This window comes from Ambystoma mexicanum, chromosome 2p (genome assembly GCF_040938575.1).
Source record: "Ambystoma mexicanum isolate Mex_15411 chromosome 2p, UKY_AmexF1_1, whole genome shotgun sequence".
Taxonomy (NCBI): domain Eukaryota; kingdom Metazoa; phylum Chordata; class Amphibia; order Caudata; family Ambystomatidae; genus Ambystoma; species Ambystoma mexicanum.
The window spans coordinates 1144485884-1144512485 of record NC_090923.1 but is presented as its reverse complement, the minus strand read 5'-3'; the positions used below and the strand labels follow the sequence as shown (position 1 = coordinate 1144512485).

The following is a 26602-nucleotide window of genomic DNA, read 5'->3' as shown; positions in this document are numbered from 1 at the left end:
TCAATCCTTGAAGAATACACGTGAGAATTATGTCCATACAGATGAGCTTCTCGTTGAAATCCTCCTGGATTGAAGAACGCGCGCAAAAAGTTCACCCACGAACGAATACACGCGGAAAAAAAGGACACGCGCTAGAAACCACACGCGCGACAATAATCTCACGCGGTTCTTAGATTAACGCGTCAGAAAACACACGCGCTCTTTAGTTCACACGCGACAAAAAGTTTTCTCGCATAGAAGCACAAGCGCCATAGAAAACACGCGCACATAAAAACGCACGCGATTCTCAGATCCACGCGCTACTGAATACCCGCGCTGGAAAAACACACGCGCACTTGAATACGCACGCGATTCTCAGATCCACGCGCTACTGAATACCCGCGCTGGAAAAACACACGCGCACTTGAATACGCACGCGATTCTCAGATCCAGGCGCTACAGAACACCCGCGCTGGAAAAACACACGCGCACTTGAATACGCACGCGATTCTTAGATCCTCGCGCTACGGAACTCCTGTGCTGGAGAAAAACACACACGCACTTGAAGTCGCACGCGACAGACAGATTCTTACGCTACTGCGCTAGGAAAACACACGCGAACTTTAAAAGTTCAATAGTACTAGTACAAAAAATAACTTTTCTCAAATGTTTTCAAGGAAAATGTCATTGGGGAAGAACAGAGTTACTGTACAAATAAAGTCACTTATCTCCTGAGCGAATTCATAAAGATCTTCTGAGTCTCCTGTCTTCAAAAACGAATTCCTGTCAACTGATGTCTTCTCCCGGAACCCCCAAGAAAGTAGCCGCTCAACTGCTAACACCTGAAGGATAAAATCCACCAGGCCCAAGTCTAAAGCAGGAGCAGCCACAAAACACGTCCTCTCAGATGGGGTTTTGATGATGAAAGGCACAGAGTGACAGTTTAGAATGTTCATTGTTGTTCTGCATTGTCTTCCAACCAATCAGAGCTGACACTGTGAGACTCCATTTTGCTTTGGGTCAGAACCAGGATTCTGAGCCAGCAAGTTAAGGCCTAACCAACTATAATAGAAAAATTCCCACCCACAAAAGGCCAATCTGAAAAGGATAATTAAAGTGAAATAAGGAGAAGGAAACTTAAATGAGGAAAAAGATAGCCTGAATAGGGGAAGGAAACCTGACAGTATGCTGCATGTGCACAAACTCGCATTGCCTTTGATTCACAAGGGCTTTCTTATATTAACACCATTCTGCCCAAGTTCTTGTGCATCCTGCGCCCATCTAGTCCACTTAACATGGGCATGCTTCACAACATGGGTATCCCCAGGGCTACCTTTCATGTTGCTCCTCCAGTACAGGTCCCTTTGTGCAGGTCGTGCCTCTGCGCGTAATGATTCCAGAGCTTTAGACAGTAGTACAAAGTCCCCCCCCCGCGCGGCCCGGGTCTCAATATTCAGAACTCGCGCCCAGCCCTCTGTGCGTGAGCACACTGAAGTGCGAGCGAAGTGGTTATAATTTACCCTACGGCCCGGGTATCCATATTCAGTGCAGTCATCCAGGTCGCATCACGTGAGCGTCCTCAGTACGCCGATGGAGGCACGGCCACAGACCCCCACGCTCCCACAGCAATGGTCCCCACTCCGAGCGCTCAGTAACTCATGCATGCATCACTGCTGTGCAGCCTGGGCTCGCCTGCTTATGAGCCTGCTCTCCGGTCACTCCCCTAAAAGGGCTGGGGCCAGTTTGCACGTAGCTCGTACCTGCCTGATATGCTGCGTGAAGTTGCCGGTGCCGGCGGGGGTGCGGCAGCAGTTCTCCCTCCTCGCCTTCTCCACTCCGGGTGCTGCAACAGTCGGGTGGCCGTCTTCTCGTGTTTATGAGCCTCTGCTGCTCCGCTCATCAGCCATCTTTTCACCTGACCTGCCGCCACCTATGGATGTAACCCGGGCACTGCACAACCTCCAGCCTCTGCCTCACATCCGTCTTCGCTCAATCACCGCAGCTGCCATATTGGACAATGGCGCCGTCAGCAGTCCGCACTGTCGCACTTCTCAGCCCTTCTCTCATAAGGCATACCCCCATGCTTACACTCAGTTTCACTGAAGTTCCTGCACTGGCGCTTGCTTCACGGGGGCAAATCCGCCAAGCCTGTGATTTGGTGGACCCTTAAATGCAGCGGTAATAGCGTTAACGCCGCATTTAAGGGTTACCGCCAAACTCGTGATGACCCAGTTAGTCTATAATCGCTTTTCCTTCATACACCCTCCTGCGTTCCCAGCTAAAATGTTACAAAGTCCAACTGGATAAAAGGGACTGATGATTGGGTGTGGAGGAGCCATGGGAGAGCGAGGCCATGCCCATGCTGGAATGTACTACAGACATCTACAATCTGCTACTTGGCAATAGGCCCCACTTTAGTACCTTTTTTGTGGGACGTCCCAAAAGTGTGGAGGAAAGGGGACTAACATTTTCATTTTTAGGTTTAGGCATTTGTTAGCTAAACAGGCACTGCCCCAGACAAAAAAAGCCACTGTGATGAAGTCAGTTACCTAGCCCTGTCCCTGTCCCTAAAACTGGAAGGGACTCTCCGGCCCAGGAAAGCCAGCCTACTACAGTGTTATTAGATCTGTAAGCACCCTAGAGGCATTAAAGGGTGGGGCTGCAGAGTTCACCTCCTATTTCCAACAGCACCACACTTTGGTGAAGTAGATTTACCCTGCGTTTGTATGAGGTGTAAGGAAGGCAGGGTATCGAACTAAGACAGACACAAGTGACCACAGTTCAAGGGTGTTTATTGAACTTGCACAAGGGGTTGAAAAACACCTATCTAAACCTAAATCTACAGATGGGAGCAAGCTTCGACTATCAAATAATAATAATGCAGTCCTAGTGGAGCCTTGGCAAGATAAAAGGGCCTATACTTTAAAAAAACTATTCCCAATCCTTATCGCTAATTTACAAACAGTGTGGGGTAATGTTCATGAAAAAGAAAGACTTGTTCCCAAAATGATAAGTCAGGATATTCGGGCCGTTGGTCTCCCTCTACCACGTTTTCAGCCCGGTGCAAGGTGGTTCACTTGAGCCAAGCACACACTCTGACTTCTCCGACACGAGGATACAGTTCTATTTCCAGCATCAGGGCCTTCTGTGCCCAAGTCTCTTTTCCCATCAAAAGTCTCTTGATTCAGAGGGCCTGATGTACAAAACAAAATAGAAAGTTATTTTCTTCTTACAGTTTTATGATTCGGGTGTCTCACCCTGGATCTCCCTTATCCGGGCTCAGATCCCTTTCAAAAGCAAAAGTTCAACGTTGGATCCCCCTCTTCCATGCTCAGATCCCCAAAGTTCAATGTTGGATCCTCCTCTTCTGTGCTCAGATCCCTTTCTTTGTTCGGGTGACTCACAGTTCACCCCGGAGCACCCTCAGCCGGGCTCAGATCCCTTCTTTGTATTCAATTAGTCTCCCTCAACTGGGCTCGGACCAATTGCAGTTCACTTTACACTTATCGAAGCCTTTCAAATGTGCACAGGGTTTATCTTGACCCGTTGCAGGACCACTTTGATATAAAGTTCCTTTTTCACCATATAGTTGGCATTCATTTGGATGCATAACACAGACCTTCGAATGGGCGTCCACGTGGCACCGGACCACTCTGTACACAGTATCTTATTTATGGCTTTCAAAATACATTCACTCCTTTGGTTTCCACTTGTTCGTGGCGCTCATCACACACTTCAAACACTGTTCTTTGTGGATTTCTTCATACAATGTTGCTGCTTGCAACCTTGGTTCAAACATAAGGGGATATCAGCCTCTCGGACTCAGTGGCTGTGTTGCTTTTGCGGACGCCATTTTCTTGGGCAAGGTTTTTGGTCAGGCGTGGTTAACCTCCTTTCCAGCTCTCAAGGGTCACAAATGAAGGCTTCCCTCAGCCGGGCTCGAACCTTCTCTCACGTAGCACAGTGGACCTCAAAGGCTTCCCTCAGTCGTATTCGATCCTCCTTTCAAAATTCACAATTCATAAAAAAAGGGTTTTGGGACTTCTAGTCCCAGAATGCACTGGGCTCATTTTTGCTCCTACTTCACAGCTCCCCGAAATGGCATTTTCTGTCTTTGGGAGCTGTAGGAGCAAAAAGGGGATGTTAATTGGAGGTCAGGGTCTCTCTGCCTGCCCCTCAGAGACCTGGGTTCGCCTGTCTGGCCCAGGGGAGGAGTTTTGCTGTGGTTACCGCCAGACAACCACAGCTGCCCCTGGTCTTGCCTTCTGGAGGTACAGTTCCCTCCTCCACACTGCAGTCTCCTCTCATGTAGCAGGGCCAGTGTTTGGGCAGTTTTCTCCTCCTCCCAGGGTCTCTACAGCTTGGTAGGTCCTTCTCCTGCTTTCTGGCACCTTCCATCATCCCCAACTGTCTCGAAGTGTGCTTTCCTGCCCCGCCTTTTATGCTGCCTGGGAGAGACAAGTAAAGTCTGGTGCGAGTAATTAAAGAGGGAGGCCTGACTTAGCCTGGCCTCATTAGTGAGACAGTCTGCTGTAGAAAGGGGAGAGTCTGTTGTCTGTGTTTGTGGTTCCCTGTTGCCAATCTTCATTCTCCCAATCTCTCTCCTCCTCGTCTCAGTGGCTTTAGAAAAAACAGAGGGGAGGAATTATGGGAATTGTAGTTTTCACTAATGAATTTAGGAAAATCTGGAAAAATATTGTCAGGAAAAGGAGGGTAGTCTTGTTGTTGTAGAACACGGGGTGACATATGTGATTTCTTTCTCCCAATTCTCCTTTGCTTCTCTTCTGTGTTAGTACTTGTTGGAATTGGGGAGGTGGTAACGGTATGGGTTCTGAAATGATGTATGGTAGGTAACAGGGGGAATGTCGGATAGGGAGGTGTTACGGAAAGGGGGATCCCATGTCTCACCTTGAGACTCCTTCTCCCTCTCTGGTTCCGGGCCCAACAGCGATGACCCTTCTCCGGTCACCCCAAAAAAGGATTCCAAGGGGTTGGATGGAAAAAATACCCTTGGTTTCTTTACAGAGGTCAGAGGAAGAGGGTCAAGATCCAGGGTAGAGTGGGAGCATCCTGAATCAACATCCTGTTTGTGAGTATGGACCACACGCACACACTCCCTCAAAGAATCAACAAAGAGACAGATAATATGCAGTCAGCTAGGATGCCACTGGGTTCTGTGCCCCAGCAGGGACCCTTGCGTGAAGAAGGGTAGAGGACATGAAAGGTGAGAATAACTGCAAGGAGAGGTGTCACATGCAGAGAGCCACTCTGTGGATCCTGTGTGACAGGAGGGATCCCTGCAAGCCCTCACTAGAAACCTGAAAGAAACCAAGGTATATAAGATAGCAGTGCGTTTGGAGATCACAACATGGCTGAAACAGATTGGAAGGCATGACATTTTGCCCACATTTAAAAGCCTTGGGTTGCCACAGACCCGCATTTGCAGGGGCAAAGGCAAGCAGCTGTAGCAAGTGCTTATCCAGAGGATCCAAGCATGAAATACAGACAGCAACCAGGATGGTGAGTACCCTGGGCCAAGTGCTGGAGAGTTGAGGACCTTGAGGACACTTAGTGGCTTGAAACAACTTGAGGGGGTAAGAGAGATGAAGAAGGCAAAGTCCCTGGAGATACAAAAAACATAAAGAGAAAAACTGCTGCCAGAAGTTAATATCAGTTTGGTTATTAATTTAAAAGCGTCTCGTATCAACAAGTGATAAAACAATGATTCAATCAAGAAATAATAATTGCATCCAAAGAAATCATACAGACCACTGAAATGTATTCATAAAACATGAAGTTTGATTTGCTAACATTTCAACACAAAGCAATAACACAATTGTAGGCGTAACAATGTAGTAAAAAGAGACGAATCAGTGTAAAAGTAGGTTGTAGTTGGTGAACAGGACCCAGTGATAATAGTGTGCCAGATCAGAGCTGGTAATCAAGGAAGCAGAAGATGAAAGAAAAAGATGAAAACATTAAAAGTAAAAAATTCCAAGAAAATTCTGGTGAACCATAGACAAATCAATAACAAAAACTTGTTTGTATTGTTCAACCAGTACCCTTACTTAGGAAGCAGTATACTGAATTCTTCCTGAGAGAACCATTGGTTCTATCTAACTTAGCAATTAAGTCAATGGATATTGCCTAATCAGAGACAGCGAGTAAGGTGGTGATAGTCAATCACACTTGTACATTTATTACTCTTATAGTTACATTTGTGAGAGCTGAAATGCTTCTGTTATCTTTTGACAAAACACATCCTTCCTTCGTTTTGGTGGAAAACTGTTTTGGCAACCTTGAAAGTGAACACCAAAAGGGGTCTGCCTATGCGACAGGGGGAAGGGGGACAGGAGAAGAGTAGTGTCCAATGATTGAAAAGCTAGTCAAATGGGTGGACCAATGGACACTCCCCAGGAGGTCGGATTGCGTTTCGGCGGTGTGTGGGTGTTGAAGGCTGCCTTCGTCAGGGCGTAACTGAAAGACCCTGTTGGATGCATATATAAATAAATAAAGTTAGGGCTGTATGTGTTTGGAGGCAATTTGGGATACAAATCTCAATACCAAATTGTTCAAAAATAAATGGCGGCTAATAGCAAGAAGATCCATGGAGAAAGGCTTAACATGGAATTCTGAAACTCCATTTCTTGAATGCTGTGCCTCGGGCAAGCTCCGCCGGTGCTGCAGGGCTTGGGTAGGTATAGCAGGCCAATGGATATGTGCCCCTGGTGGATGGCATGCTGCTCCGTATATGTGTAGAGTTAATCAAATTAACTGGAGCAGTTCTAGGTAGGGGACAGAAAGGGCGAAACCAAAAACCTCAACTTATTGGCCCTGGAAGTCAGAAAAGAAATACTGAGTAAAATACGGCCAAATTAGTCTTACCTAAACCTAAAGTAGTTAAGCATTGTGCTGGGATGGGAGTGTTCAAGTTGATATGGACAGCGAGCCAGTTGAAAGAATGCAGTCCGCAAAGTTTGCCATACAGGCTGTGTGTCAAGAATGAGACAAGAGAGAGCCTGTATCAGTAAATGCATACACAAGCTGATGTATTTGTGAGCCTTGCTTTTTCGCAAAGCTGAGATGGATGGAGCATGCAGCACTTACCTAGTTGTTGGCGTCCATTTCTCAAGAAATGATCGCTGTGCCGGCGCACAAGGAATTGTCTCTTTTGCTGCAGTAGAGCAAGCTATTGTATGAGCTGAGGCAAATGGAGCTCTGGATACTAGTACCGGAGGGGCGAAGAGCCCGTGTGAAAGACAAGGGTTTTAATAAAGAGCCGCAAAACCTCAGGCGCGGCTGAAAACTGGGACGTAGCACATGACTTCTGCCCACATTTAAAAGCCTTGGGATACCACAGACCCGCATTAGCAGGGCCAAAGGGAAGCAACTGTAGCAAGTGCCTATCCATAAGATCCAAGCATGAAATACAGAGGCCTTGATAGAACTGTCCAAGAAGATAGAAGCCTATATAAAGCCATGGCATACTAGGATGGGCAACGCAGTCAGCCAGGTTCATGACAGCAGCCAGGATGGTGAGTACCCTGGGGCAAGTGCTGGAGAGTTGAGGACCTTGAGGACGCTTAGTGGCCTGAAATAACTTGAGGGGGTAAGAGAGCTGAAGAAGCCAAATTCCATGGAGAAGCTTATAAGCCTGATCAAGCTGGAAACTCTGAAGCAGATGAAGAGCTTGAGAGGCTGGTTGTTCCCTGAAAGACCTTGTTCTGCTGAGAAGAGAGAAGGGCAATATGTACTTTATAATTGAGCAGGGAACTATATCCTATATCCCTTAAAAGTGAGAGGGGCACTATATATTTTACTAGGTAGCTAAGCACCAGAACATGGGATTCATTGAAAGCAAGACCTGGGCCAAGCACTATTATCCTGAATGGCTTACTAATGGTGAGCTAGGCTCTGTATCCCTGGGATGGTGATATGGGAAAAGGAGCAAGTTGGGCCCTATATCCCTAATCCTGCGATTTGTGCAAAGAAGCTATCTGGGTGCTTTATCCCTGGGACTGGGTTTACAGTAGAAATCCTAAGTTAGACCATTTTCCATGGCAAGAGAACCTTGATCTTAACTTTTTCAAGCTAGGAACAACTTTTTAAAGTTGTAGATAAACCGATGGTATCCATAGGTGTTTATTCCAAACTTATCTTGACCAGAAATAAAGTGTTAAAAAGGTATCATTTTGTGTCACGTTTTTTTCAGGCCACCGCACCATCAAGTAATTGTGATGAATCCAGGTAATTCGTCCCCTCACCCCAAGAGGAGCCACCCCCTTTGGGACTATAGAGGTGAGCCTGCTAAGCTTAAAAGTACCTAGGGGACAGGGCAAGTCAGATTCCACTGTGGGTGACTGCCCCTTAGAGGGTAGAAGATCCTTAGAAAGGGATAAAAGTTATCCTCTCTTCCCTAGACCCCAATTTATTTGTTGGCTACATGGGAGTTGGTCTATATGAAGTCTTGAAATATCCTGTAAAATTGACTATTGTGGTTTCTGACCCTCGGTACACACAGTATTCGCTGGGAACGAGATAGAAATGGGAGGTCCCACCCTTTACCAGAAGGCTAAAGAGACAATCAGGATTGAAACAAGAGGAAGAGGAGAGCCACAGAACTGGAGCAGCGCGGAACCCACCTCCTGGAAGGAGTGGCAGGAAACTGAGAGTGTCTGCCGGACCCGACCGTGGCTGAGCCCGCAGAATGCCTGTGGCCCTTCCAAAGCAGAAACTGGAAGTGCCAGACTGATAATAGAAGCACGCAGGCCAGCGGGAGAAGGGACTGAGCTCCACTCGACGTGGAGTACTGCAAAGAGACCGAAGAAGTGAGGACGCATTGCACAACCTCCATGAGCCTCCAAAGGGGCACTGCCATGAGACAAGAGGTACACAGTGGCTCTCGGGAACTGGGATAAAGGATGAGAGGGCTAACTGGGCCCCAAAGTGGGGTGAGACAAGCCCAACCCCAAGGCGGGGTGGAGAAGGGAAGCCCCCCATGCCAGGCCAGATGAGAGTAAGATGACCCTATGGTCAGGAGAACCCCCATGGCTGGGGGAGAAACAGATGACCCCAAAGTTTGGTGAAAGAAGTGAAACCCTAAGGCGGGGTGAGAAAGAGTAATGACTCCCAAAGCAGGGTTAAAAAAGTAAAATACCCCAAGGCGGGCTGGGAGATGTGACACCCTATAATGGTGTGAAAGAAGTGTAACCCCAAGACGGGGTAAGAAAAAGACAACCCCAAAGGTGTGGTGGGACATGTGAAACCCCAAGGCAGGATGAGAGGGAGACGACCCCAAGGTAGGGTATAAGACATGATGCCTCAAGGCGACTGAGAAAGAGCCGACCCCAAGGCAGGGTGAGAGAGAAAAGACCCCAAGATGGGATGGAAGAAGTGAAATCTCAAGGCGGGCGAAAGCGAGCCAACCCCAAGGAGGGGTGAGAACAGTGAGGCCCCAATGTGGGTGACACAAACTAAAATTTCCATGGTGGGGTAAAAGTCCAAGGCAAAAGCTCCAGTAACTTACCGCAGAAAGAAAGCCTGGAACACCCTCACAAAAAGAGGCAACACACAGACTAGGCATTCCCAAGCCAATAAAAGAGGACAAGAGACATTTATTAGAGTGATTGAACTGTGCTGGTGGGAGAGAGATTGAAAAGACATTCAACTTTCTTGCTTAGACTGTTCACCAAGGGTCAGGAGCCTCATTAAGAAAGACACACCGAGGTGGGGTTCAGAAACTAGCCACCATTCACTCACTAGGGCCAAGGGCCTAAGTGTACGTGATTGAAAAGGGTAGCAAGCGCCCCTCTCTAGAAAGAACATGGCATGATAACCTGTTCTGTGTTTTTTTTCCCACTTTGAGAGTCTGCAGCCATCGCTTTTTGCTCACTGTACCTTTAACAGATGGGAAATATCCATTTGCATATCAGCCTTTGTCCCGCCCACATGGGCACTCCAGCACCGAAATGCTATGGCAATTCCCTTCTGAACAAGAGTACCTACAGCAACCCCATACACGTGTTTCAGCCTTGTTGGGCCTCATCAGTGAGGTGGAGCTGTGCCTCTCTGAGCAAGTGTATGTTAGTTGGATTTACATATTTATTGTAAGTAGACCGAAATTGGGTCAGTATAGGATTCCTGACAAGCACCGTTCTATAGTTTTCTTTATAGAGTTGGGCCAAGAACCTTAGTGTTAGGGTTAGAGTAGGTTGTGATTGATAATAAAAGAAAGTCACCTACAATACAACCTTGTCCATCTCCTGATTCTGATCTACCACATAATCCATAACTCCTTATATTGTATCTTGCATTCTGAGATGTTACACACACCCGTATGCCCTCCTTCAACAGGTGCTCGTGCTACCTAGGTCAGCACCAAGGCAACCTCAACAGCCGTTTCTGTTGACATAATTTGGAAGGCAGTATCGTGGAATACTCATGTTTTCTGTAATTGAGTGTGCATGTTAAAGGGTGTATACCTCGTTGGTCAAGTCGTGCTCAAAAACATTTTAGAATAGATTGTATGATATAAACATGACTGTGTTCTAACCCTTTTCTCCCCGATCTATATAACCGCTTGCTTCTTGTCTCATGCTTATAAGTGAATGCAGAGAAAATCATTCAGATTTAAAATAATAAATATTGATTTGGAATGGATTGTATCCTCCCACGTATTCCTCATCTATGATAGTCGTATCCGGCAGCTTCGCTGCTTCAGAAAATACATTTCGGCAGAGGGTGCTGTGCATGAGGTTGTGGTGTCGATGTCCCTCGAGGGCCACCATGGCGTGTCAACGTCACTCGTAGTACAAATAGCTTGTGTCGCGCCTGTTGGCTTCAGTTCCGTTTTTTCAAGCTTTGCTTCGAGACAACAGCGCACTTCTTTTTTTCCTTCGAGAAAACATGTCCTCTTCATCGACCCATTCGACCCCTAAATCGGGTTTCAAAAAGTTTCATGCCTGTGGGCCAAAAATGTCCATCATAGACCCTCAGACCCTCACTGCATTTGGCTTTGGTGTCTGGGTAAAGACCATCGAACCGACGACTGCGGCTCCTGTCAGTCTATGACTGAAAAAACTCTTTACAAATGAAAAGTTAAATTGGCGTGGGGCAGGAAGCTTCGAAGAGCTCTTCGAAGAAATATTAAAAAAATGGGGAGTCCAGAGACTCCACTCGGCATTAACATCCAAAGAGGTCCGGATCGACGAGACGTTCATCGACTTCTTCTTCTAAGAACTCAAAAAAGAGACGACACAGGTCTCCCTCTTCATCGTCCAACACTTCCACAGAGGTTTTACGATGTGCGACTAGGTCGGATTCCTCCAGCAAGTGGAATGCTTTCAGGGTGGAAATGATGCAAATCTTTGAGAATGTGGCCTCGACCCCCTCAAAAGAGCCTCTCAAGAGTCAGACCTCGGTCGCTCCCTTGGATGACGCAGGCAGGTCAAGAACTACTTCGGCAAGTAGTAAGTCAGACTCTCGACATTCTCAACCTGACACCAAGAGGTCGAAGACTTCAACCCAGGAATCGAGTCGTTCCCCGGTTCCGTCAAAGACACTTAAAACATCGACACTATCGACGGCTCATCGACACCATCAGCGCTGATTGCGTCGATGTCGAAAACATCGAAGAATCTGTCGACGCCTTCGACGATTCCTTCGAATCCCTTGAGGCAAATTCCGGTACAGGAAAACATATACAGGCCTGTTCGAAAGTATGACTTTATTCAGTCAATGTCCTCTATTTCTGAAGAGGATAGTGCCTCTGAGGCAGATATTTCTCAGTTAGGAGTCAAATTTGGCTCTAGAGAAGTTCCTGAGGAACTAATTGACCCTGAGTCAAGGTTGAAAGACCTTTGCGACTCCCTCCACTCTGCCAGTGGCCTAGATACGTCACCAGAGTTTGGGTTCACAAAACCTGACCCTTCAGAACATGCTGATTCGGGGTACAGGAACCTCATTAACAAGGTGACTGAATACATGAGTTGGAGCAGAGCCTCACCAACCTTTGAGCAAGGTGATATGGCAGACATCCTCGATCAGGGCCCGCAAAAAGACCCCATTTTACCCTTCAATAGAGCCCTACAAAGGAAGGTAGAAGCTAACTGGGAGACTCCCAAGTCTGGTTCAGCTATTAATAGGAGCTTTACCAGAAAGTATAGACCATCTTCCAGCGACCCTGATTATCTCAGGAAACACCCTTCACCTGAAAGCCTGGTGATCCAGGCTGCTAATTCTTCCAGACAGTCAGCCTATCCCTCTATCCCCCTAGGTAGAGAGGATAAGAAGGTGGACGCTTGTGCCCGCAAGGTGTTTGCCTCGGGCAGTATGGCTCTTAAGTCCACAAAATGTCACCTGTACCCTAGCCAGGTTTACCCATACCCCGTGGGACTGTATTAAAGGGGCGGCTGAACATATTCCAGAAGGCGAAGAAAGTGAAGGCTTTCTGAATATAATTAAGGATGGCAAGGAGGCGATGGGGAAGTGTCTCCAAGCAGCGCTGGATACTGCTGACAGAATCAGCAGATCCATGGCTGCAAGCACGGTACTGCGCAGATTTGCGTGGTTGAGAATGTTTGGGTATGCACCGGACGTGCAGGCCAGGCTTCTCAACATGTCTTTCAACGGCTCGAGGTTGTTCGGCAGCAAGGCGGACGAAAACTTGGAGAAGCTGCAGACCTCCAGGGCAGCAGCTAAGTCCCTTAGCGCCTCCATTCGGCAACCTCAGCAACCTTATTCGGGCTCATCTTCCTGGAAAGGCCGCTCTTTTCATTACTACTCTTCTTTTGGTAGAGGAAAAGGAAAGACTATACAGATAGGGCAAAGGAAATTCCCTTGTGGTGGACAAGGAAAGAGTGCTAAATCGGCCTCAGCAGCGGCATCTTTACCCTCAGCCGCTGCTGCAGCTGCCTCTAAGCCACTCTGAGGCCTTAGCCCACAAGACCCCGGGGGGAGGCAGAATCTCTCATCATCTCTACGAATGGTGGGGCATTACTTCAGATGCTTGGGCATTGGAAACATTATCCCAAGGTTACTGCCTTCCTTTTCTAAAGAGTCATCGGGATCATCCACCGGGAGCCAGCTCTGTCAAAATTCCAGATCCGCTCCTTTTGTAGGAGATTTTAACCCTGCTAGAGAAAGGTGTAGTAGAACATTTACCTGTAGCAGAGAGGAACAAGGTTTGGTACTCCCCACTACTTTCTCATTCCCAAGAAGGACAGAGGACTGAGACCCATCTTGGACTTGAGATACTTGAACAAGTTCCTCAGGAAGGACAAATTCAAGATGGTCACACTTTCGCAGATCCTTCAGGCTCTCCAACTCCAGGATTGGTTGGCATCTTTGGACCTTCAGGATGCTTACTTTGATGTGCCAATCCATCTCAAGCACAGAAAGTGCCTGAGGTTCGTGGTTGGCTGCTCTCATTATCAGTTTTGAGTTCTGCCATTCGGGCTAACCTCTGCCCAGAGGGTCTTCAACAAACTGATGGCGGTGGTGGCAACGAGTCTCAGGAGAGGGGGGATTCATGTCTAACCCTACCTGGACGATTGGTTAATCAGGGCCTGCTCACCCAAACAGGCCCGGCATAATATGAGGATAACCTGCCACTTCCTTCACCAACTGGGCTTCTCTCTCAATTACAAGAAGTCTCATATGATACCATTCCAAAAGCTCCAGTTCATCGAAGCGGTCTTGGATACTTCCTCAGGGAAAGCCTCGCCCCCTGAGGTGAGAGCTCAACACATTCTGCAAATGGTAATAAGATTCCAGAATGCCCAGCGTCTACCGGCCTACGATTTTCTGAGGTTGCTTGGCCTCCTGGCATCCTGCATTTTTCTGGCAATACAAGAAGGAATCTCTCTATCGGCAGTTCACCTAGCCGGGGAGCAGAACACAGCGGCGGTCACTCTGAGCAGGCAAAGCACAGTCTCCCACTAGTGGGAGCTAGCTCAGGAAGTCCTTCAAGAGATCTTCACCCTTTGGGGAACCCCTCAAGTGGATCTGTCCACGACCGAGTTGAATCGGAAGTGCGAAAAGCATTGCTCTAGGGGACAAGTTCGTAGTGGACTGGCATTTTCCACTCCTGTACGTGTTTCCTCCAGTCCCCGTCATTCCTCATGCAATCAGGGGGTTGGGAAAGTTCAGGAAATCCATTATATTGCTCCGGGTGCGGCCAGGAAGACGTGGTACCCGGACCTTCTGGATATGTCCACCTGCCCTCCAATAAGTCTTCCACAAATAGAGGACCCTCTCTCGCAAGAGGAAGGTCGGGTTCTCTGTCCAGAGGTCAAAACACTCAGCCTTCACACATGGTTTCTGAGAGGCTGAGATATAAGGATTAGTACCTTCCGGACGACGTAATGGCGGTTTTGCTTTCGGCCAGAAGGCCAGCATCAAATCTTTGTACCGGTTTCATTGGAATAAGTTCAGTAACTGGTGTAGAAACAAGAATGTGGATCCTTTTCACCTGTCTCAAAAAATAATAATTCCAATTTTCTACCCTCCCTCTCATTTGGGCATAGAGGAGGAGAGGTTGCACAGACAGGACCCAAAAAGGGCTCTAAGTTTTTATATAACGAGAATGGCAAAATCACGTCTTGATGACCAACTCTTTGTGGGTTATTCTGGTCCTAAATTGGGAATAGCGGTGACATAGCAAACTATATCCCGCTGGATAACTCTGGATATTGTGGAGTGTTACAGGCTAGCGGGGAGGGAACCGCCGGAAGGGCTTAAAGCTCATTCCACAAGGGGTATGTCTACGTCTGCCGAGTCCCCGTAATTGACATCTGCTCAGCTGTAACGTGGGTGTCAATTCACACTTTTGTCAAGCATTACTGCTTAGATTCCTCATTTTCCCAAGAAGGCCTATTTGCAAAAGCAGTACTTCAATCCATCTATGATAGGGTAAATAGTTCTCTCGCCTCATAATATCTTACTGCTGTGGGAGTCTATCATAGATGAGGAATATGTGGGAGGGCACAATCCATTCGAAGAACAAGTTACTTACCAACTGTAACGTTCTTTCGATTGGATGTTCCTTCCACGTATTCCTCATCTATGATAGTCGAACATCCAGTCGAAATAACGTTACAGTTGGTAAGTAACTTGTTCCTGTCTGTATACTTGTGCAAAAATTGACAGCAACCTTTCCTGAATGATGTTGGGTGTGATTGAGTTTTAGAGAATCTGGCTTCACTGGAGGAAATGTGAGTTGTTGCATCTTTCTGGCTTCTTGGCAACTTATCAGAATAGACAATGGTATCCTATGTGGGCAGAGTTCATTTTCTTAGAAATTATGTTTTTAGAGTTGTGGCTAGTGTACCTTCGACTAATCAGCAGAACGCTCTGATGTTTGTTGGAGCTAAGGTGACCCCTCACCTTCTTGCAGAATTCCAGAATGGTGTGAGATCTCTGTTGCTACAGTGGTGATTGTAGCCTAACCTTTGCATTATTTCTCTAACATCTTAATTAAATTGCCCTTTGCCTTTTTTAAAATCCTTATGAGTATGGTGATTAAGCTGATATGTTCTATTTCTCCTTGATGCCCTGTGGGGGTGGGGGTCCCAGATATAGATGCATATTACTTGGTGGTTGAATAGCAATTTGAATGTTTATGGTAAGTTTGTGCTGCTGGCCCCTACTTGTGAAGCTCTACATTTCCCTGAAAGCAGTACCTTTCCCTAGCAGATTGTACAGGTCCCTTATTGCAGTTATATGTCCTTTGCAGGCTTGTACAGGTCCCTTATTGCAGTTCTATGTCCTTTGCAGGCTTTGAAATGCCTGTGATGAAAGGACGTCGTACCCTTATCGGAAGGTTTACCAAAACAGAAAATAAATGTATGATCTGAGCTAGTTTACATTGTAAGCTGGCTGTACTCCACCCATACTTTTCACATCTGAACCTGGCTACGTTTGCTGGACAAGGTTTTACCTTTACATTCAATTACATTGATGTTTTGCTAAATTAGAATTGGCCAAATATTGTCATGTTCCCAAATGAGATGTTTCTTTCAATTATGTTCCTTGATTTAGGTGGGTCTAAAGAACTACAGATTATAATGTGCTGTATGCTTTTCCCCAGACTTTCTGCCAGAGTTTCCCTAAACACTGGTGCACTTTGTGTTACATAGATGGATACTTCATGCACCTCACTTTTGGTTTCTTCCCTGTTGTCCTTAATGCAGTCAATGAGAAATCAAAATAGTAATCTGTATTAGGTCACTCACTTTAAAATAAGCAGTGGGGGGAGTAGGGTTGCAGCAAAACGCTGAGGCTGTCAGTATACACACACACACACAATGCTTTATTTTAACTATATTCATCACTGTTCTGGCCCCCCAGAGAAAATGCATCAACGCGATTGCTTGGTTCCCAGAAGCTGTTCGAGGTGTGCAGATTATTTTGGGCTCTTAGAACTGCCTTGTGTACCCTCATTATGGGTAAGATGATCTTGAAAATAAGTGAAATTGTTGAGATTGTGATTGTTCACTTTCTCTTGGCATATTTATCGGGTTTACATTGTGTTACTGGCCGCTCTATTTCTTGGCTTGTTTGTGGCCCCATACAGAGTGTTTAATCTAAATGGGATAGGTGTGTTAACTAATTCCTAAACCTGTAAAAATCGGTTTGATGTGACCTAAAGCTCTGCTGTCTCAATTGTGAGTCAGTGAGACCAGTGTAATATGAGGTATAACTTTGCTACCTAGCCTTCAGTCCGTATGTCCCAAAAAAAGGACAGCTTTGCTTTCTTTGACCTAAAACTGTAAGCTGTTTTACTTGAGGAGTAGCTTAGCTAACGTTGCATGAACATCTAGTTACCACTAAGTCAGGCAAGTGATGGATTTTAAGTGCATCATGTACCATGATATGTCCTATCCCTGCAGACAATCTCTGTGATAAGAAGCGAGTGGAACTGGATGAGCGGGCCCTGCACTTGGCCCGCATGGAGGAGGATTGCAGGAAAGCTATTGACTTGGCAACTGAGAATTTCAACAAAGCCCAGGTAATGTCACTAACTCTCCCCTGAATTGCCACCAGGAAAGCATCTCCTGGTTCAGAATGAGGTCTGTAGGGGCCCTCAGACTGAACAGATCGAGGGACCTGAGATCCCCAAGGCTGTAGTGTAATGCTGGTGTCTCTCTTTTACAGGCTGCTGAGGTGGCAGAGCGTCGGCGACTGGAAAAGCAGCAAGAGGAAGATGACAACTTTGCTGAGATCTACAACCACCTGACTGGGGACATCCTGACCGAGAATCCTGACCAGGCAATTAGCTGGTTTGGGCCACAGCGCGTTGTGTCAGACCGCTGGAAGGGCATGAGCCCTGAGCAGCTGGAGGCAATCAGGCACACACAGGAGCTGCAGCGCCAGGAGAATGAGGTATGAGTAAGGGCCTCCCATTGCTCAAAACGAATCCCACTTCCCTGTGTAAGAGCAAGTACCCTTATGTGCCAGCCCTTAAAGTTGTACGTGTTGGCTTCCTCTTAATGTAGCTTTATAGATCGAGGGAGGGGTCATTATCGAGAGATTTGCTTCGGGCCCTAAGTTGGGGAAGGGTCATTGTCCCAAGCGGTAATGACCCCTCCTGACATATATAAGGCTTTTATTACATTTTGGTAGTAGCAATCTTGGAGGTGAAGTAAAAACGCTACTTTAATAGTGAGTAAACTAAATGGACAAACTCAGTAAATTAAATGTGGTTTTATTCTGCAGTGTTTAAATAGCAAGGTTGTTTTCATAAGTGAAGTATTTTAATTGCAAACTTACTTAAACTGGAGTGGGTTTACCATGAGCATGCATTAGGGGTCGTTTAAAGGTAAACGGCTTCTAAGAAAGTGAAGGCCTCTTCCTATGTTTTAGCTTTCTCTCTTGTATTTCAAATAGGATGTTCCCACATAATGCCCAGCAAGGAGTTTTCTTGTTGACAGGAACCCTACCTGGAAATTGCATTGTGATTTTCCTGTCTGCTTTTGAAGTCGGAATGTTCAGAATGCAGTCAATACCAGTAGTTACTGACTGCGCTCTAAACATTATGATTGGTTGAGAGGAGGTCCATAACAATTTTCATGTGTTAATGGTATCTATTATAGGAACATGAAGACGTGAGAACTAAAGCCTAAGAGCAGGTGTAACTTTCCCCTCTCCTTCTGGTCAACTTGCCCTCTCAGTTGAGCTTCCTGAGAAGAATGTTTTCATGATCAGGCTGCTTTAGTCTATTTTTTTGTTTCTGGCTTTTTTCATCCCAGTTGTTTTATGTTTTTTTTATTTTCAATATTTGTTTATTTCAGCATTTAAAGTGAACAGTTTAACATTCAATAGGCTTAGATGAAATTTGGGTTGAACTCGAGTTAGTTCCTTCATCGTGATGTTCTCATTAATCAAATTTAAATCTAAGTTCAGGAGCAAGTGTCTCATTGATACAAAAGATGTTTTGAAAACATTATTCTACTTTATTTTATTCTTGAACTGTAATGTTCCATGTCCCCCTCACATTCCACCAAGAGTTGTCTGTAGCACTAAAGGTTCCTGGCCATCTCATCCTCAAGACGGTTTCAACAGATGAGATTGGGTAGTGCCCTTATTCCTCGTTGTAATTTCACAGCATTCCCTGTCGTGGATCTGGCCTATAGTTACTGATTTTAGCTTAATCTAGTTTGACGTGCTATCTCCATACATTCCTCCAACATGTGTATACTAGATGGATTCCATATGCTGGGGAATGTTACCATGCTTTGATTTGATTTATTAGTTTGTAATCTTTTCCAAGGCGTGCATTGACCATATTTTGACAAGCCAAGCAGGAGTTTGTAGTTTCCCCAAGAAGGTTACTATCCCATGTTTTTCTTACACTATCATTTGAGTTATTACCTTCCCTCTATTACTGCATAGGCATCATAGGAAATTTGACCCCAGATCTTTCTGGGAGGGTATATTCATGTTGGATGCTATTCTCGTAAATTTATATGTTTAAAGAACCATCATAGTAGAGAGCATGTTGGCAATAGAAGCAGTGTGACTGCTAAAATGAGAGGAGGGCAGCATAGGTTACTGATGGCCCATCCTCTCTTTTCTTTAGCTGTGTCACGTTAGTCTGCTTGCTTGATGTACGGCTTGGGTGCACCGATCACTTGCTGCCTCCCCAGAACCCTCAACTTCTACCCCAACCAGACACTGTGCCACCATTGTTGTTGCTGATCTGGCAAAGTGCCCTTGAAATCAGAGAAACAATTATGTATGAGCAAAAGTCTTATTTCTTCCTTCCTTGCCACCCCATGATCAGCCCACAGCACCACAGTAAAAACGAAAAGACAGACTTGAAGATGAAGTGCCCCTCATGAAGGGCATGTGGAGTATGGAAGTCGACTGATAGTTAGGCAATGCAAAAAAGTAAAAAAGGGCTAAAGCATTTTGAGGGTTTTGATCTGCCCAAAACTGATCTGAGATGCTCTTTAATTTGTGTTGGTAAAAACAGATGATTATCCAGTCGGAAGCTGCCATAAGGATGAATGGTTTCCACAAGGGACACAACACTAGACATATAATCAATAAAGTTTGTTTTAGATGTAAAATGATATTCAGAATGACATTTGGTCTTGACAAATGTCTTTCAAGTTCTTATTGTTTTCCCAGATTCTCCCTATCGTTGCTTACAGTCTCAAATGCACAATGTCCATATTATCCTGTCTTCCAGCTTTTGTTGACTTGTCTTTGGTGGGATGACTGGCTTCTGTTGATTGATGAATGACTGATACACTGGACTCTGCTAATGACCCAGGTCTTGGCCAATGTCCCAACAAGTCCCACAGCTTCCACCAGATAGGAGCCCACCTTTAAGTGTTCACAGCCTGTTCTCTTGTCTCCTGATCACCTGCCCGCACTGGGGTCCAGGTCCTGTTGCCCACCAGCTGGATTTCACTTTACTTCTTATTGCCACACCACATGCTCATTCCTAAGGGAACTCCCTTCACCTAATCCTTTCTAATCGCCTCACTGTCCATATATTCCTGTAAAAGCGTCAACGCTTTTCCACAACTTTGTTCCTCATCCCTGCTCAATCACACACACTGCAGGCTTAAGGTACGAGTGAGCCTTTCTCTTTCATGCCCCTATCATGATCAGGTCTCCTCTAATCTCTTCTGATGATTATAACTGGCGTCTTCCCTCTCATCCTTTTTAGCTTTTTTTCCTCACCACCTCCTCCAAAGCTCCTCTCCCAGCCTTCCCCTCAACTCCTCTCACCAACACCACCCTCTTAGCTCTTTCCACCACGCCCTGAGCTCAGCTCCTTTTCACCTTCCTCTTAACTGTTTTCTAAGCTCTACTCTCCTTCCTCCTTTGTCTCTCTATTCTCCCCTCTCCAACCGCCTCTAAACATTCTCCTCCTCTAAGCACCCACACTGGCCCTGTGATTTCCCCAGCCTGTACAGGGCTTTAATCCCCTCCCTCTGGGCCAAGACTTTCCCATTTGTTTGCTACTCGCCCTCATAATTGTTTCTTGTATGTGATTGTTTTGGGAGGATAGCTCAGGGGCTACATGCTGATCTTTAAAGCAAGACAACGCAGAGCAACAGAGGTTGGATCCCCGGGTCCGCACTTAGAAATCTCGGGGTATTTGTCACTCGCAGTCGCGGCCATCGCCGTGACTGGTGTTTACTTCCGCGTTGGAGTTTGAGAGGTCATGGGGGAAGGTTGCTTTAGTCCCTTTTTTGTGTTTATGGCCGCAGCTCCTAACGCGAGACGCAACGCTGCCGGGAGTATAAAATCCCTGCCTCCCGGCAGGTCATTGCGTTGCAACCCCTCTCCGTTGTTTACTTCGTTTCTGGGTCCTTCGCTCTTCCTCTGCACCTCGCTTTGGATTCTACTAGAGGTTATATTTTTCCCCCACGCGGTTACTTCTCATAGGTGTCCAGTCACCAGTAACCTCCATACTTTGTTTCTCATTGCCATCCGCCGCCCCCCTTTTGGTGGCGTCTGCCGTGCTCTCTCTCTCTCTCTCTCTCTCTCTCTCTCTCTCTCTCTCTCTCGTTCTCTCTCTCTCTCTCTCTCTCTCTCTCTCTCTCTCTCTCTCTCTCTCTCTCTCTCACTCTCTCTCGTCCTCTCACCTAGCTCTTGAGTCTGGTCATCGCGGGGTTTCTCTCCCGTGCTCCCGTGTTCCTCCGCAGTGCCTCTCGGAAAGACTTCTACCTTCAGTCCGGACTTCCCAGTTGCTGTTTCCCTCGCCTACTCTCCAGGTCGACCGCTACAGTGGACGTTTTCAGCGTTTGGAGATCCTTCGCTTCCTCCTCTTCATCGGTGGACTACTGGCCTTCTGAGAAACGTCTTGGCACCTCTTATCAGGGTTTTTTCCCCTAGTGGGTTTTTCCCTGCTTTTTCTGGTTTGATTCCGGAGAGGGGGTCACTGTGCCGCTGTTCACACCCAGCGGTCACAGTGGCTTCTCTCCGTGACAAGCCCTCGCACCAGAGGAAAGAGAGAGACTACCTGGCACGTCGAGGCCTGCAAGATACCATCGACTCGGAAAGCCCAGGTGAGGAGAACGTGGGTACGGAGGGAACACAGTCAAAGGTACCCCTTAAGTCACAGTTTGCAACGCCAAAGAGTATCACGATGTCAGCTGACGAACAAGTCCAAGAGCTATGGAAGGCATTCCAAGCGATGTCCCAGGAGCTACAAGGGGTCAAGACTGAGAACGCCTTGCTTAAACAAATGGTTGCGGCTAGGGAACCTACTCCCTCGGAATTGCCACCCATGGCACTGTCCTCGGGGAAATTTGATGGCTCCCCAAAGAAGGTAAAGGAGTTTCTCGAAGCATGCCTGGTTCATTTTACGTTCAGACCCCGTACCTTTGCTACAGATCAGGCCCGGGTGGGTTTCCTAATAACCAACATGACGGGAAACGCTCTTTCCTGGGCCACCCCTCTGGTGACTAGCGGAAACGCCATTCTGCAGGACTATCCGGGGTTTCAGAATCTTCTCAAGCACACCTTCGAACGACCAGAGCTCTCCTTTACAGCCTGCGAAGACCTGTTGGATGTCAGGCAAGGCTCGCTAGACGTGTTATCATACATCTCCTCTTTCAAGACGTTAGCAGCCGGGGCCGGATGGCCCGAGACAGCCCAGTATGCCATTTTCAGAAGAGGACTGAAGGAAGAAATTAAAGACGAGCTAGCCAGGTCTCCTCGTTCTCCTACTTTCTCAGATCTACTTTCTGCTGCTCTTCACATAGAGTATCGCCTTCAGGAGAGACGAGTTGAACGTCGTAAGCAAAGGACTCCTGGCCATAACTCAGACCCCTCTGTACCCGTTCTCCCTGGTCGCTCTACTAACATCATTACGGAAGAACCTATGCAGATCGGTGCTACCAGGGCGCCCTTGTCCGCTGCTGAAAGACGTCGCAGAAGAGAGAAAGGACTGTGTGCCTACTGCGGATCAGAGCAGCATTTTCTTAGAGACTGCACAGAACTGTCAAACAAGAGGTCGGGAAACGACTACCCTCGGCGTTAGTAGGGACAAACGACCGAGGGTCTTTAAGAAATCTCCATCGTCCCTATGTTTCTCTGTCAGTGACCTCTTCCGAGTCTAAGGAAGACTCCAGGCTAATGGTCATTCCAGTACAACTCAACCTCGGAAACCATCAGGAGGAGACACTGGCTCTGTTGGACTGTGGCGCGGCAGGGAACTTTGTTGACACCCTGTGGGCTGACAAGGTGGGCCTCCGTCGGATTCCCCGGGCAGAAGGTCAGAAGGTGGAAGGAGTAGACGGTTCACCTTTGTCCTCAGGTCCTATCACCCATACCACTGAGGAACTCACTTTGACGATCAACCAACATAAGGAAGTCCTGAGTTTCGATATTATCAGAGCGGCCCATTTTCCCATCATCTTGGGCATTACCTGGCTCCGACGACACAATCCTCTGATAAATTGGACCGAGAACCAAATAAGCTTCAGTTCCCCATATTGCGCTACTAACTGTTGTTATTTGGAAGGTCGGGCTGATCTTCAGCCAGTCAAGGTGTTTCCCAATAATCATGTAGGTATCCATGCTTTACCCAATTTCTGCTCGGGTTTTTCAGACGTTTTTCAGGAGTGCCTCCATGCCAGACTTCCACCCCATCGGCCAGAGGACTGCACTATCGACCTGGAGCCCCATGCCTTGGTACCATTCGGAAGGATGTTCGCCCTCACTCAGACCGAGAGACAAGTGCTTCAGAAATACTTGGATACCAACATGGAGAATGGTCTCATACAACCTTCCAAGTCTCCAGCAGGAGCCCCTTTGTTTTTTATAAAGAAAAGAGATTCCACCGACCTTAGACCTTGCATCGACTACAGGGGTCTAAATACAGTGACAGTCCGTGACCGGTATCCGATGCCCCTAATCACGGATATTATTGAGGCAGTAGAAGGTGCTCGAATCTTTACCAAACTGGACCTTCGAAACGCTTACCATCTGTTGCGGATAGCCAAGGGTGACGAATGGAAAACTGCGTTTCGTACTCCTCTGGGCCTATTTGAATACAAGGTAATGCCGTTTGGCTTGGTGAACGCCCCTGCGGTATTTCAGAGGTTCATGGACCGGATGTTCTCCGACATGCTTTCCATCTCGGTCATCATCTATTTAGATGATATCTTGGTTTTTTCCCCTAACATGAGAGAACACATAGCACAAGTACGACGAGTTTTGGAGCGTCTTAAGGAAAACCATCTTCTGGTCAAGGAGGAGAAGTGCAGATTTGCGGTACCTTCGGTACATTATCTGGGATACGTGCTATCAGAAGAAGGGATCGCCATGGATCCTGACAAGATGCAAGTGATTCTTGGCTGGCCGGCCCGACCTCTGTCCGAGAGGTCCAGAGGTTCTTGGGTCTTTCAAATTACTACCGAAGATTCATTCCGAACTTTTCGGAGGTGGTGTTTCCCATCACCCGCCTACTCAAGAAGACGGCCTATCCTTTTTCCTGGTCTACTGAGGCAGAAAGAAGTTTCTGTCATCTAAAAACCCTCTTCTGCTCTGCCCCGATTCTGCAGCATCCAAACCAAACTCTTCCATTTATTCTGGAGACGGACGCCTCCGCTATCGCTGTAGGAGCAGTGTTGCTTCAGTCTTTCAACAAGGTGGAGCATCCGGTCGCCTATCTCTCTAAGACTCTTTCTCCCAGCCAGCTCAACTACTCGGTTCTGGAGAAAGAATTGTTGGCGATGAAATTGGCTTGTGAGGAATGGAGGCACCTTCTCATGGGTGCCCGTCATCGGTTTCTCATTCGCACTGACCACAAAAACCTCAAGGCTTTACAGGACATGGAATGTTCTAACTCCAGACAAGCTAGATGGGCCTACCTGTTTTCGCAGTACGACTTCCAGATCACGTACATCCCTGGGTCTCTCAACCGTCTGGCTGACGCTTTGTCTCGCAAAGATTCCCACTTGGAAACGGTAGCGGTCAAGTCTGAACCGTTATTCCACAGAAATCGGATCTTAGCCACAGTGAGTTCTTTCCTTCAGGAGGTCAAGGCTGCCGTTGCGCAAGAGGCTCCCCAGTTCTCTTTTTCCGTTGATTCTCCTTTCCAAATCAAGGACGGCTGGGTCTTCTACAAGAAGAAGTGGTATATTCCTGAGGGGTCACTGCGCCGGAAAATCCTTAAATGGTGTCACGACTCACGTCTAGGTGGACACCGAAGCGGGAATGGTACGTTGGAACTCATCTCGAGATCGTTCCAGTGGCCCAACATCAGGAGAGACGTGTTTAACTACGTAAAGACCTGCCCTACTTGTGCCAGTGTCAAATATGCTTCCGGGAAGCCCCTAGGACTTCTTACCCAAGCGGAGATGCCGACTCGCCCGTGGGGTCTCATCTCCACGGACTTCATAGTGGAGCTTCCCGACTCCGAGTCATGCACATGTATCATGGTGACAGTGGACTCTCTAAGCAAGCTAGCCCATTTCTCTCCTCTTCCAGGACTCCCTTCTGCTACCAAGATGGCAGAAACCTTTGCCCGAGATATCTTTAAGCATCATGGCCTCCCCGACAAGATGATATCCGATCGAGGAAGCCAGTACATATCCAAATTCTGGACGGCTTTATGTACTCGATTGGGGATGGAAAGGGCCCTATCCTCAGGGTTTCACCCCCAGACAAACGGCCAAACGGAGCGACTCAACGCAACTTTGGAGCAGTACTTGCGATGTTTTATTTCCCAGTGCCAAGATAATTGGGTTTCTCTACTCCCTACGGCGGAATTCGTGTACAACAACTCCAAGCACAGTGCCACTGGCCTATCACCTTTTTATTGTACCTACGGCGTTCACCCGCGTTATCTAATGCCCGAGGTACCCAGTTACTCCAACTCTCCCACTGCAGAAGAGGTGTTAAGAAATCTCAAGGAGGCCAGGGACAGTGCATTGATGAGTTTGGCGGAATGCAGACGGCGGAATAAGACCGAGGCCGATAAACACCGCAGGGAAACACCTTCATGGAAACCGGGGGACAAAGTGTGGTTGTCCACCAGATTCCTTCCCAGATGGACAAGACCTTCTAAACTATCTCCTCGTTTCTTGGGACCTTTTCCCATCCTCTCCAAGGTCAATCCAGTTGCCTATCGTCTACAACTCTCTCCGTCTCTCAGACGCATACACCCTGTTTTTCACGCCTCTCTTCTTAAACCTTACTATTCAGATCCCAATCACCGGTCTCTCCGCCGGAAACTACCTGTCACTACAGCCGACCAGGAGGAATACGAAGTTTCCGCCATTCATGATTCCAGATTCCTTCATGGTCGGTTGGAATACCTCCTGTCATGGAAGGGTTACCCAAGGTCGGAGGATTCCTGGGAGCCAGCTTCCCATGTACATGCCCCTCAACTGTTGGCCAAGTTCCATCGCTTGCACCCAGGTAGGCCTGGGCGGTTGCACTCTAGGGGGGGGCATACTGTCACTCGCAGTCGCGGCCATCGCCGTGACTGGCGTTTACTTCCGCGTTGGAGTTTGAGAGGTCATGGGGGAAGGTTGCTTTAGTCCCTTTTTTGTGTTTATGGCCGCAGCTCCTAACGCGAGACGCAACGCTGCCGGGAGTATAAAATCCCTGCCTCCCGGCAGGTCATTGCGTTGCAACCCCTCTCCGTTGTTTACTTCGTTTCTGGGTCCTTCGCTCTTCCTCTGCACCTCGCTTTGGATTCTACTAGAGGTTATATTTTTCCCCCACGCGGTTACTTCTCATAGGTGTCCAGTCACCAGTAACCTCCATACTTTGTTTCTCATTGCCATCCGCCGCCCCCCTTTTGGCGGCGTCTGCCGTGCTCTCTCTCTCTCTCTCTCTCTCTCTCTCTCTCTCTCTCTCTCTCGTTCTCTCTCTCTCTTCTCTCTCTCTCTCTCTCTCTCTCTCTCTCTCTCTCTCTCTCTCTCTCTCTCTCTCTCTCTCCCTCACTCTCTCTCGTCCTCTCACCTAGCTCTTGAGTCTGGTCATCGCGGGGTTTCTCTCCCGTGCTCCCGTGTTCCTCCGCAGTGCCTCTCGGAAAGACTTCTACCTTCAGTCCGGACTTCCCAGCTGCTGTTTCCCTCGCCTACTCTCCAGGTCGACCGCTACAGTGGACGTTTTCAGCGTTTGGAGATCCTTCGCTTCCTCCTCT

At 47.5% G+C, this 26602-nt stretch overlaps 1 protein-coding gene across 2 annotated transcripts in view; it reads left to right on the top strand.

The window, feature by feature from the left end:
• LOC138567240 (RIB43A-like with coiled-coils protein 2) overlaps positions 1-26602 on the top strand; it is a 304620-nt gene that overhangs the window by 218918 nt on the left and 59100 nt on the right. For both annotated transcript variants that reach the window (XM_069645237.1, XM_069645239.1), the window contains exons 5-6: positions 16869-16987; positions 17134-17361. In XM_069645237.1, the coding sequence (XP_069501338.1) occupies positions 16869-16987; positions 17134-17361 (347 nt within the window). The remainder of the gene's footprint in view (positions 1-16868; positions 16988-17133; positions 17362-26602) is intronic.